The sequence below is a fragment of the Sinohyriopsis cumingii genome, chromosome 12 (assembly GCF_028554795.1).
Source record: "Sinohyriopsis cumingii isolate HCF-2022 chromosome 12, ASM2855479v2, whole genome shotgun sequence".
Classification (NCBI taxonomy): Eukaryota; Metazoa; Mollusca; class Bivalvia; order Unionida; family Unionidae; genus Sinohyriopsis; species Sinohyriopsis cumingii.
In genome coordinates, this window is record NC_142972.1 from 88417270 (window position 1) to 88431103 (window position 13834).

The 13834-nt window shown below is 34.7% G+C and overlaps 1 protein-coding gene across 6 annotated transcripts in view; it reads right to left on the reverse strand.

Moving 5' to 3' along the window:
- Positions 1-1832: 1832 nt before the first annotated feature.
- Positions 1833-13834, reverse strand: part of LOC149786930 (uncharacterized) — a 155159-nt gene continuing 143157 nt past the window's right edge. For 5 of the 6 annotated variants that reach the window (XM_089977455.1, XM_089977458.1, XM_089977459.1 and 2 more), the window contains 3 exons: positions 11464-11973; positions 5442-6056; positions 1833-3317 (listed from right to left, as the gene is read on the reverse strand). In XM_089977455.1, coding sequence (XP_089833581.1) covers positions 5475-6056; positions 11464-11973 — 1092 coding nt within the window. In that variant the 3' untranslated portion in view covers positions 1833-3317; positions 5442-5474. Of the gene's footprint in view, positions 3318-5432; positions 6057-11463; positions 11974-13834 lie in introns of all 6 variants that reach the window. The other variant, XM_089977457.1, reaches the window with a different exon arrangement.

Sequence of the window (13834 nt, forward strand, 5' to 3'; positions counted from 1 at the left end):
TTTTTATATTCCCTCACAAGGTGGAGCATATTACGTTATAACTGTGTTTGTCTCTCTTTTGTGTGTTACATAATTTAGTTTCTGCACAATACAGTGAGTTGCCACAATCTATATTTACGAAACTGTGCGAATGACATGCACTACAATTTCCAAACTTCAATAATAACCTTTGCTTCAGCTACATTTATCAAGTCTTTTGAATGAGTAGTACTACGGTTGATAAAACTGTGTGAATGACTTACACCGCAGTCACCAAAATTTGTGACCGGCTTCCACTCCACAGCAAGCTTGTGTATGGCCTGCACTACAGGTACTAACTTTTTGAATGGCTCGATTTTGGGAAGAAAAGCTCTTACTATCCAGGTGGTATATTTGTATATTTTCTCATAACAAGTATTTTTCATTGAATATATATATATATATATATATATATATATATATATATATACAATCTGAAATACATATATTGTAGGAGCATTTTTCATAGTAAGTTTTCTATGATGACAGTACCTCATATATATGGGGCCTCGGGTAGCCGAGTGGTCTAAAGTGCTCTCCGTTACGGATCACTGCCATCTCACCTCTGTCTGCGGCGGCTCGAGTCTCAGATTCAGCCAATGTTGGTATGTGAGAAAGCTTGACTGTAGCTTCTCGTGGGTCGGTGGTTCTTTACGGGGTTTTCCCGGGTTCTTCCTCCACCATTAATACTTTCCGCTATGTATAGCCTATCGTGTGCTGAAAAATGGCGTTAAACCCTAAAACAACAACAACCACCTCATGTATATTATGTTATATCATGTAGTGCATGGGACTCAAACTCAAACGACAATTAGGGCCACATGAGTACTTTTTGGATGACCAAGGGACCGCACCTACTTTGTATGTTTTCATGACACCTTGTGACGTCCATCACTTTACGAGCCACAGGATACAGTTTGGCGGGTCGCGTGTTTGAGACCCCTAAATATAGTGTATTCTGTCTATGAGTCTAGCTCAGCTAACCATAGTGTATGTTTTACAATCTGTATAAATTAGCTTTGTTTCTAAATTTAAGCTTTTATGTACATTATTTGAATCCTCAATTTACTTTGATAATTACTTGCATGTGCATCATCTTTATATAATTAAATATTTATAAAATTTAGAACTATTATAAATATGATTAAATCCTTCCCAGTATCACTCTGAGTGCATCTTGTTTTGGCAATATTTAATTTATTCATAAAACCTTCGGCAATTGTCTGTATTATTTGTTCACATCATCCGAAGGTCACAAGTGTTTATAACAGAGAATGCTTGTATAATAGAGTATAGGTATGTTTATAACAGAGAATGCTTGTATAATAGAGTATATATATATATATATATATATATATATATATATATATATATATATATATATATATATATATATATATATATATATATATATATATATATATATATTATATACTCTATTATACAAGCATTCTCTGTTATAAACATAACAATACTCTATCATACAAACATACTCTGTTATAAACATACCTATACTAAATTAGACAAATATAAACAGAGCCTATTACATAAAATCTGACAAAACAAAACCATATGTGTACACCTACTTTCAATTAGGCGTGTTTGAAACCAAGTAATTGTAATTTTACATTGGGCTAGTTTGAGGGGTTTAGCTCTGTCTATCACAATATATTTCTAGGGTACAGGGTCTCACTTATATGGACTTTTAGGTTACCAAGTTTCAGAAGGATGTTATAGGGCAAATAAAATAAATATATGGATAAAAACCTAATATTAAATCAAATCAATCACATCAAAATACAAATCAGAACATCTTAAAAACAACAATTTAATCAGATATTATGAAACAAAAGTTCCTATAATAGATCGATGCTCTACATTACGAAAGGAATTCAAAAATTACATACAGGTCAGCTTATTCATTTTTAACTGCTGGATATTAACAGTATTTCTCTTATTCATCTGAAAACTGATGAATCAACATTGGTAACAAAACCAATTTTGTAAGAGCTAACATCTTCAAAAGATACCTCTCTAATTGCCGCCGTTTACATTTGGGACCAAATATAAGTATTTCATTTATAACCTCATGTTACTATGACTATTTATTTACCAAAAGCAGCCACTGGATGGACCAAATAGATATCATAAAATGTAATGAAATTGTCCAATATGCAATACTTTATACTTTGAATGGTAGTATTTCTGCTGCCCTCAGTGAAAGCACCACTATTATTCACTATTTCTCAAAAATAGCACAAACAGTCTTAATGTGTTGTCCTAAGTGAGTGCACCACCATAAGTCAGTATTTCTAAAAAATAACATGAACAACATGAACAACCTTATGGTTTTGTCCTCAGTGAATGTGCCACTATAATTCACTATTTCTCAAAAATAGCAGGAACAGTCTTATTGTGTTGTCCTCAGTGAAAGCACCACAATAATTAACTATTTCTCAAAAATACCAGGAACAGTCTTAATGTGTTGTCCTCAGTGAGTGCACCACCATAATTCACTATTTCTAAAAAACAACATGAACAGTCTTAATGTGTTGTCCACAGTGAAAGCGCAACTGTAATTCAGTATTTCTCAAAAATACCAGGTAAAGTCTTAATTTGTAGTCCTCAGTGAATGCACCATAATAATTCACTATTTCTCAAAAATATCAGGAACATTCCTAATATGTTGTCCTCAGTGAGTGCACCACCAGCATCCACTATTTCCCAAAAAATAACGGGAACAGTCTTAATGTGTTGTCCTCAGTGAAATCACCACCATTACTCACTATTTCTCAGAAAAATAACAGTAAGTCACATAGAAAACACTATAATTGTTTTGTCTTTTTGCTCACCAATTGCCTATCCAAATGACAAATCTCTTCTTACACATCCAATCAAACAGTCACTAAACAATATAACATTTCTCAGTGAACTTGATAGCTCCTCTATCAGAACACTGGACCCTCATTATTACTACATACAGTAGTATTATTAGAGATGGAATCATGCACAATGCTGGGTCTGAATTATGGCCACATTAATAGACATGGGATTATACAACATGTCTGTTTCTAATTATGGCCACACACAGAAGTATATCTTGGCATGGGATCGTGCATGTTGCTTGGCCCTTAACCACACACAACAGTGTCACTGGATTGTGGATAATGCTGGATCCTAAATATAGCCACATACTGTAGTCACTTTTAGCATAGGAATGTGTATCCCGAGTTCATTTTGCTGGTGCCTGGGGTCAAACATTCTGCTTCCACATCTGTAGTAACTCTTATAGGACAAATCTGAAAAAAGCATACAGATCTTGTCATAGATACCTCTAAATAAAAACAATGGAATGCCTGAACTTAAGAAACAAAATAGATTGAATTTTCCACATCAACTAAACACTATACCTTTAATACAGTGTATCTTACAAGTATGTAAGTTAAACAAAAAACTATAAATTTATATGATTTTATTAAAAATACAAGTTGTTTTCTTCATCAATATTCAATAAAATATGCAAACAGTATCATTATTTACACAGTCTCTTTAAGCTATTATTTTGTCCATCCCCCCAAAACACTCATCATAGACTCTTAAAATTCATTTACAGATACCTTAATACCATTTGACATAATCGACTCTTCTACAGACATTAGAAAGTATTGTAGATGTCATTACCAGTTGACATAATATTGACTTCCACAGACATCAAACTATTGTACATGTCAATGTACCATTTGGTAAAACACCCACTTCCACAGACATCAATATAATGTACATGTCATTGTACCATCTGTCAAAGCCTACACTTCTAAACATCAAAATCATATAGATAATACAAACATATATCATTGGAAAAGCCTCAATGGCCAAGAATATGTCTTGGTAAGAGATGCTGATGTTCCCTACACAAAATAGCAAATCTTATATCAATTACTGAAAATAAAAATGGGTACAAAGATTGCATAACATTAAAAAAATGTTCTTGTAACAATAATATCATCAGATGCTCTAAGTGAGGTAAAATTAGCAGCTTTAATTTAAATATTCACTCTCTAACAATAAAATTGATGAAAGCTTCTATCATACAGTAGAATAGATTAGGATTACCGCTTGATACAAATGTGATGCAATATTATATGCATAAGATGACATTGTATTTAGATTTTTAAATATATGGGGATATTCTTCATACTGACAACAAATACTGTTACAAGTGTTACACCCATTATTCATATTCCAATATTAAATACTCCCATTAAGTATCCATGGGTTTCACACTCAATATTTATTTTCCACTTTTATATACACCCAATTTCATCCAGAAAAGCTTTACATTTTAAACCTCATATTAACATGACAGTTAAGTTGAAACCAACCTTTGAACCCCACTTATCGTAAGTTGTATTCATACTTTGTACCTATGGCTTCCATAACATGCACGCTGTACTTATACTTTGTACCTGTTGCTGCCATAACATGCATGATGTACTGACATCTTGTACCTGTTGCTGCCATAACATGCACGCTGTACTTATACTTTGTAACTGTTGCTGCAATAACATGCATGATGTACTGACATCTTGTACCTGTTGCTGCCATAACATGCACGCTGTACTTATACTTTGTATATGTTGCTGCCATAACATGCATGATGTACTTACACTATGTATCTGTTGCTGTCATAACATGCACGCTGTACTACCTGTTGCTGGCGTATCATGTGCGATCAGCTTATAATTTGTACCTGTTGCTGCCATATCATGCACACTGTACATACACTTTGTAGCTGTTGCTGCCATAACATGCACACTGTACTTACAATCTGTACCTGTTGCTGCCAAATCATGCACACTACTCTTTGTACCTACTGCTGCCATAACATGCATGCTGTACTTATACTTTGTACCTGTTGCTGCCATATCATGCACATTGTACTCTAACTTTGTACCTGTTGCTACCATAACATGCACACTGTACTTATACTTTGTACTTGTTGCTGCCATAACATGCATACTGTACTTATACTTTGCATCTGTTGCTGTGACTTCACGCACACTGTACTCTTACTTTGTACATGTTGCTGCCATAACATGCATGCTGTACTTATACTTTGTACCTGTTGCTGCCATATCATGCCCACTGTACTCTTACTTTGTACCTGTTGCTGCCATAACATGCACACTGTACTTATACTTTGTACCTGTTGCTGCCATATCATGCACACTGTACTTACATTTTGTACCTGTTGTTGACTTCATATCACACACACTGTACTTATACTTTGTACCTCTTGTTGCCATCATATTAGAAACACTGTACTTATACTTTGTACCTGTTGCTGCCATCTGACCACATGCACTTATACATTGTTGCTGTTGCTGCCATCACATCATGCACACTGCACATACACTTTGTACCTGTTGGTCTGTCTTCATGATGTTCATTTGTAGCTAACATGCTTCATAGATGGATATCACCTGACTCTTTTGCTTCTCCAACCCTTGGCTGTACACTGGCTGTCCACCAATTACAGCTTCTATGTCGTGAAGCACAGCTTCAAACTTGTTCCAGTAATCCTCTAAAGCTTTATGACTCATCTTTCCATCTGGGGAATGACCACTGATATGATTCCTATATGAGCGAATTCGCTCCACACTAGCTCCTAGAGATCTGTCCCTTGGCTGATCTGGCGGGTCATTTCCCCAGCCAGTTAATGGAGCCGTGACTGAGCTGACATTTCTGATTAGAGTATATAACAAGGAAAGATCGAACTGGTCTAATGTTCCTGTCTTTTGCCCCTGGGGATCTGGAAACACCAGCTGACTTTGATCAGGGTTAAGAAGCGGTCTTCCTTGTCTCCTGGTCAGTTTGACTCTTTTGGCCAGGATTGCCTGGTAGATGTCTGTGTGTGGTGCAGGAACTTGGGTACGGAGGACTTGTCTCATGGCATCTCCACAAACAGTTGCAAGAGCAATACAGAGGCGAGAATGATTCATGTGCTCTGGTGTTATGGGTGTATCAGGATCATGCCCCTAAAGAACGAGAAAGGTCAATGTTACTAAAAGATTCAATCAATGACCAAACATACACTAACAGTGACAATTCTGATGATCTTAAAACTAATGTAAAATCAGTACACGAAAATGTTGGTTCTAGTTTATCAAGATGGAATGAAAGAATGGGGTTTCTCTTTGACTGCATACATTGAGTGCTTGATATTAGGAAATGTCTGCAAATCATATCAGATCTGCTTATTTTTCAGTAGTGATATAAAAAATAGCATCAGGATGGACTTTCAAGGAGCATCAGGATGGATATTTATGGGATCTCAATGGTAATATCGAAGAATCTATTTGCAGCAAATATTCATGATATCAGGTTGACAGAAATATATATATATATATATATATATATATATATATATATATATATATATATATATATATATATATATATATATATATATATATATATATATTATTGCTTACTTACAATGAGGATGGACTTTTCCAAAAGACATACCACTCTTAGAGTCGGATGTCTTTCATGATATGTCCTCTGCTTTTCACCTACCATTTCAAATATGGAGAATCAATATTTGTAGTGGCACGAAAGACGATAAGGAAGTGATTTGTTTTTAAACTTTCACTTTCTATGACATCAGTCTACTAGAAATGTAAATGTATGCGTGTATGGATAAAATACTATTTCTTTGCTGTGATTTTGTATGCATATAGTGTGCCTGTGTGTGAGTGTGTCTTTATTTGCATTATAGTGAATGTTTGACAGTGTGTAATATTCTTTATGTAACTGTTTTTGTCTGTATCTATGTATGCATCAAAGTATGTTTGTGATAGTTTATGTGTGGGACAGTGTAATATATAGTGTCTGTAATTATCTGTTTGTATGTATCTATGTATGTGTGCTATAGTGTATGTGTGTAATAGTGTAATATATATGTCTGTAATTATCGGTTTGTATGTATCTATGTATGTGTGTGATAGTGCAAGTGTGTGATAGTATAGTGTATGTAATTATCTGTTTGTGTGTGTGTGTGTGATTTGGATTTTTAACATAGCTTTAACAATTTTTTAGTCCTATTGTATGATGTCTGCAGTGTGGCAGTTTATAATGATGTCTAGCACTGGGGTATTATGTCTCAGACATGTAGCGTGATGTCCCACCAAGTCACATTATCCTGACACCAGCCCAACCAGTCCTAACACTAACCTCATAATGCTGGGCTCCAAGCGAGGAAGCTGTTAGTACCATTTCTGTAAGTCACTGGTATGACTTGGCCGGATATAAAACCCACAACCTACCACTTCCGAGACGGATGCTCTATCCACTAGGCCACTAGAGCAGTAATTATCTCTTCGTATGTATTTATGTATGTGTCTGATAGTGTTTGTGTCTGATAGTATAATATACAGTGCATGTAATTGTCTGTATGTATCTATGCATATGTGTGATAGTGTATGTGTGTGATATTGTCTGTAAGTGTAAGACAGTTGAAGTCTGTGTGTTTGTGCATATATATATATATATATATATATATATATATATATATATATATATATATACATGTATATATATATATATATATATATATATATATATATATATATATATATATATATATATATATATATGGACTCTGGTCACCTCATTAATATCTGTAGATCTTTTCACATCCTTGAGCTCACGTAAATGCCTTACCAAGTAAAACTAAAATTGGATCAGAAACATGGATTTGTGAGTGGTAATATACTCAACCACAATCAGACCAAGGCCATTTTAATTTAATATCAACTAGATAAAATTGGAAGTCTTTTAGTGAAAATTCCATGTGGGTATGAGCATCCATCCTGATGAATTTGTGATACAAAGATTGTTAAGATGACTAACAATGTGGATATATCGGATGTTGGATGGGAACCATTTTCATTTTAAGACCAACTGGATAAACTAAGTCTTGGAACAAAATGTCACATGACAAGATGGCCACCATGGCAGCCTTAGCTTCCTGTGAACCTGTGATTCTTAGCAAGATTTCCCATGGTTCATAATTACCCAAAGACATAAATGTATCAGTTGCCATGTATAGCCTATCATGTACTTAAAAATGGCATTAAGCACAAATCACCATGGTTGCTATAGAGGATGTCACATTGCTCAGTGACAATTTCATTAATCGACATCATGACATCATAATAAATCTTTAAATAAAAACCTGAACATTATTTTTAAGATGGTCTTCATAGCAGCCATATTTACATCATTTATATTTAGAACCTACCAGACATTACAAAATGATCTTTCAGTGTCGATATGACTATTTATTTAGTTGTAGTAGTGGCAAAATGCTGTGGCAGACACATAAGATATCAAATGGGTACAATTTTCATTTAGAAACAATCAGACATACAAAGTCTTTTAGTAAAATTAAATGTTAATATGACTCTTCAATTAGATGTTGTGATAACAATCAAAATAGCTGTCCAAGGGCTACCATTTTCATTTAGAACCAAACAGACCCTTTGACCAATATGTCTCTAAGTTCAGTGGCAATCCTTTTACAAGTTTAGGACAAGCGGCAGTGCCAATCATGTGCTAAAGCACACCAGATGAAGAACACAATATTACTGCATATGCCACCAAAGATAAATTACATTAACTTGGATTTTGCTTCCAAGTTAAGCTAATGTTTTTTAATGACTGCATTACTACACTGATAAAAAGAAGTAAATACACTGTTTAGTAATTGCGGAGAGTGACATTTAATAAATCTATCTCCAGTATACAATGTTACAAATTACAGGTTTGAGTTAGCATATTCAGAATATGACAATATAGTGAGGGACAAATTGACCTTGAACCTGACATAAAAAACCATTTAAGTTGTTTATCCACAAACTGGGAATTGAAAAGAAAATCCATTCATAGCTGATGTAAAGGTACACACCAATGTGGTGACCATATTGCGCTTTAATCGATAACCAATTAGATATCATAAGAAGTCTTTTATTGACAACCTATATTAATATGACCAATTAATATGACCATCTGTGGTGTAGGAAAAGTAGCAACAACATAATTTTTGAAGACAGCTGCTATGATGAACACACTTGATGTTCAAGCAGCACCAATTTCATTTAAGATCACCTAGACCATGGGATGAATGTGTATGAAAATTTTCATGGCAATCTTTCAAGTAATTTACAATCAGGATTAGTCACAAAATGTGGACATTTCAAAACCTTCTGATTGCTGGAATATCAATGTCAAAAAGTGAAAATGGACAATATTATTAAATTAAAGAAGATAAACATTAACTCAGCCTTTGAGGTAAATTTGCTAAACAAGTTACAGTTAAGGTCAAATGATATATTCTAGGATATAGCTGGGGTTTACAATTTTTCTCTCATTACATTTAAAGTACATAATTTACACAAAAAACACTTTCTAACTATCGTTTTTATGTTAAATGAATGCAGTCGGCTAATGGAAATATATATCAATATTTTATTAAAATATACATTCAAAGTTAATAAAATATACCCCAAATTGTCACTTTCATGACCAACTTTATGTTTTTATTATGAATAACTGATTCGCTTTACATTTATCTTCAAAGCATTGTAACTGATTTGTCTTAATGTAGACAACATAGTCCATTATCTATTTAAGAGACTGCGTACCATATTTTAGGTCAATTCACGTTAGAAGATTTTTAAGGTCATTAAAGCATTAAGTAGAATTCCCACATTGAGGTCCAAAAACAGGAATGAATTTCATTACATTAAATATTTCACATACGCTCTGTGTTATGTCCTAAACAATGGTTATTACACCTGTTCAAGTCATAAGACAAATATCACATGATATCATATTACATCACAGGGATCGTCCTGGGCTTCGCCAATGTCGCAAATTGCGATATTTTTTCCTTATTGGCGACAAAAATATCCCATCTGGCGATTTTTTGGCGACATATTTTTTGGTTATTTAATTTGTACATACAATCATGGATTTGGACTGGATAAATTAAAAGGAAGGAAAGGAAGCCACAAACCTGACTAAGCAATGCATTGGAATCAATCTGTTACACAAACGATCCTTTGTTCGTATTGTCAACCCCATCTTTACAGTGCATTGTTACATCATAATCTGCTTATGCTGACATCCGGGCTGAGTACTGTATGCTGTGTTACAGTCAATCATGCTACCACACTATACCTACAACTGACCGACTTCTGAAGACGCGAATAGAACAGATACAATTAAATTGTATGGCTAATCCTCCTGTGTTTTTCTTTTTATACATATACCAATACGATTGTTTTGCTAAACCTTCATAGAAAACTTATAACCTTTGAAGTACCGACTGTGTATAAATACAAAGCAAATGGAAAAAATCTCAATCACAATTATATCTGTCGCCAGTGCAGCATTTTACTCATTGATCTTTTCCTTTTGCCATCAATTCCGTGTTACGGCTGCAGAGACTTAAACTCCGCAAAAAGAAATAGCAAAAAAAAAAAAACACAAACAGTTTTGCATAATTAATAATAATTATTTATTTCTCAAAATACAGGAGTGAAAGAATCCCTAAATTGGGTGTGAATTTATGCTTATATATACGGTCCAATATTGCCAGGTGTTGACTCGTGTAAGTTTCATTCGTGGGAATGGAGATCCTATTTTGCTTGTCAAGAAAATTTATACCGCATTCAGTGATCATTCTTGGGATTTAGGAAGCAATTCACTACAAGCTTTGGGATGCTAGCGGGGGGTGGGGGGCTGCTGAGAGACTACTGGTGTCACCTGTCAGCACTGTAGACTGAACGTGGATTCAGTAAGATGAACCTCATAAAAACTGACATCAGAAATAAGCTCTGCATCTCATCTCTCGAGAATTTAATGAGAATCAGCATGTACAGGTGTGAAAAATTAGACTTTGAAACTGCATTCAACAAGTGGGCAACTCTAAAATCGCGACAGATCTTCATGTAACAGTTTGTAACATTTTGTTAATGCTTGTTGTAATTAAAGTATTAACTAACCCATCTTTTGTAATTTTCATTGCCTGTTACATTAATAGACTAAATTAACACTTGGAAAAATGTACACTACTTGTTTTGGCGACACTTTTTGAAAATTGGCGACAAAATATTGAGGTTGGCGATTTTTTTGGCGACAGCTTTTTAAAAGCCAGGACCATCCCTGCATCACATAATGTTTAAGTTCAATTACTACATTTTCCAACTGAACTTTTTCTCCTACAGTGTGATCTTGTGAGGTAATGAAACTTCACCTATGACATAATCACATGTACACTGAACAACAAGACAAAACTAAACTAGAGCAGTACATTAGGAGAAGGCAATAATAAAATAGTATGTTCCTTACATTTAATAATATTGAAGAACGACTCACCTCGTCTGCAAACCACATCTCAAATGGGGAAAAACAAATCATGCCGTCTTCAGAGATACCTTGAGATTGTGGGTACTGTACACGCAACTCGAATTGTAAGTTCTGGGCAAGGTAAGACGTAATCTTGGAGAGATTCAGAGAAATGAACTTTCTAACTCTGGTACACAACTTTGCATCAGGAGTTTTGACTTCATCGATCACCATCCTTGTTACTCTTGCAAAAACTGTATGGTTCCTACAGTGCAAGGTCAACCTGTGAAAAAGGCCAATGTCAAAAACGCAGCAACCACAGAAAATTAGACTTTCTGATGTCTCCTTCTTCTTGGCAACTGGCCAGCGAGCTACACAGGCAGCAATAAGCCTGTGAAATATGGGAGGTGGTAGATACTTCCCACGAAAGACACAGCACAAGACCGGTGTGCTCACCATGCGTGGATCTTGTCCAGGGGAGATAACATCTCTGGGAGATTCCTGACGAAGCATACAAGGGGTAAGGAAATAGTTCTCCACCTAAAATAACACACACACACATATATATATATATATATATATATATATATATATATATATATATATATATATATATATATATATATATATATATATATATATATATATATTGCATAAGTCTCAAATTTTATGTAGGTAATTTGTCTCTTTTTTGATGTACACAGGTTGTACACCATGTGATATGTTTTAATCTTTGCATCCATGGCTTGTATTTTCATTTCTTGTACAACTTATACACTGGTCCTTTAATACTGCACATATTAAGGCTTATGTTAATGTCACAGAATCAACCTGAATGTAAATTTTACTCAACTGTACTTGTCACCATTTAATTGTAAACCGAAATCAATACAATTCAATTGTTTCTTTGGGTTCAGCAATTGATTAGCTTGCCTTTTACTTGATTTCAAGAACCATTATTCAATAAATTGGTAAACCGGTATGCTAGTAATTCCATGCAATTTTTTTGCCATCTTATGGTGATTCAAAAGTACCATAGAATATGGGGATGTCAATCGATTCAACATCCCTACCCAAAGAAATCAATTTTTTAATTCGAACATGATTAGTTGGTAGAGTGGAGTCTGAGGAGGGGTATCAACACGTACACTATCCCTGTACTACTAATGCGACTCCCACTGACAAGGACTTTTACTTGTGTTATTCCATCCTTAGACGGGATCCTGAAACAAACTCCAGCAGGATCTGACTGCATCAGTCCAACCAACAGGGATCCAAGGGTTCTTGTACTATTTCTCTAAAGAGAGAGATCTCATAAATTCCTGGGAACAATGAGCTTTCTTTCACTGTGCTCCTAAGGGCTAGGAGAAGGATCCCACCACTCCTGACATCGAGTAGTCTTCCTTTTTTATTAGACTCGAGAAAATCAGAGAAAGATGCCAGTGGAATCCAGAGAAGAAAGATGCTTTCATTCTCCCTATATATGTGAGCTGACTCTTGGTAAACTTGTAAACCTAATCACACTAAAGGCAACATATTTGTCATCTATTTATGCATGTACAATATGTACATAAAATGCAGGTGGTGTGTGTTTACTGTGGCGACTTTTTATGCACCCAATTTCCCCTACCGACCTCTCTACATCATGGTATTATTCCTGCAGAAGAATAATTTGTGAAATGGAAATCAGTACAAAATATACCATAATTATTTGGGGGTGGACTGGTTTAAGACATCAGAGACAAGAAACATATTAAAATGAGTGGTGTGAAATCTCTAGAGGGCATCTTATAGATTTATATCAAATATTCTTTATTCCACCATCATGTTACATTGTCAAAATATATAAATATGTTGATGGGAGGCCTTGAAAATTTCAGGATGTGAACTGAAAGATAAAACTTACCCTAAAATTCCAGCAACATCCACAAATAATCAGAAGGGTAACATGATTGCAATATAAATAGCTATTACCTACCCTTACAATGCCAGAATAGTAGCAGGATTCCAATATGAATATCTATTAAATATTTTACACTGCCAGAAGGGTAACATAATTCCAATAAGAACAGCTATTATCTACCATAACATTGAAAGAAGGATAACATGATTGCAATATGAATGGCTTTTACCTACCCTTACCCTGCCAGAAGGGTCACCTGATTCCTGTATGAATAGGTGTTATCTACCCTTACACTGCCAGATGGTAACATGATTGTAATTTGAATAACTATTACCTACCCTTACACTTCCAGAAGGGTAAAATGATTCCTATAAGAATAGTTATTATCTACTCTTACACTGCCATCAGGGTAACATGATTCCTATAGGAGTAGCTATTATACACCATTACACTGCCAGAAGGGTAACATGATTGCAATATGAATAACTATTACCTACC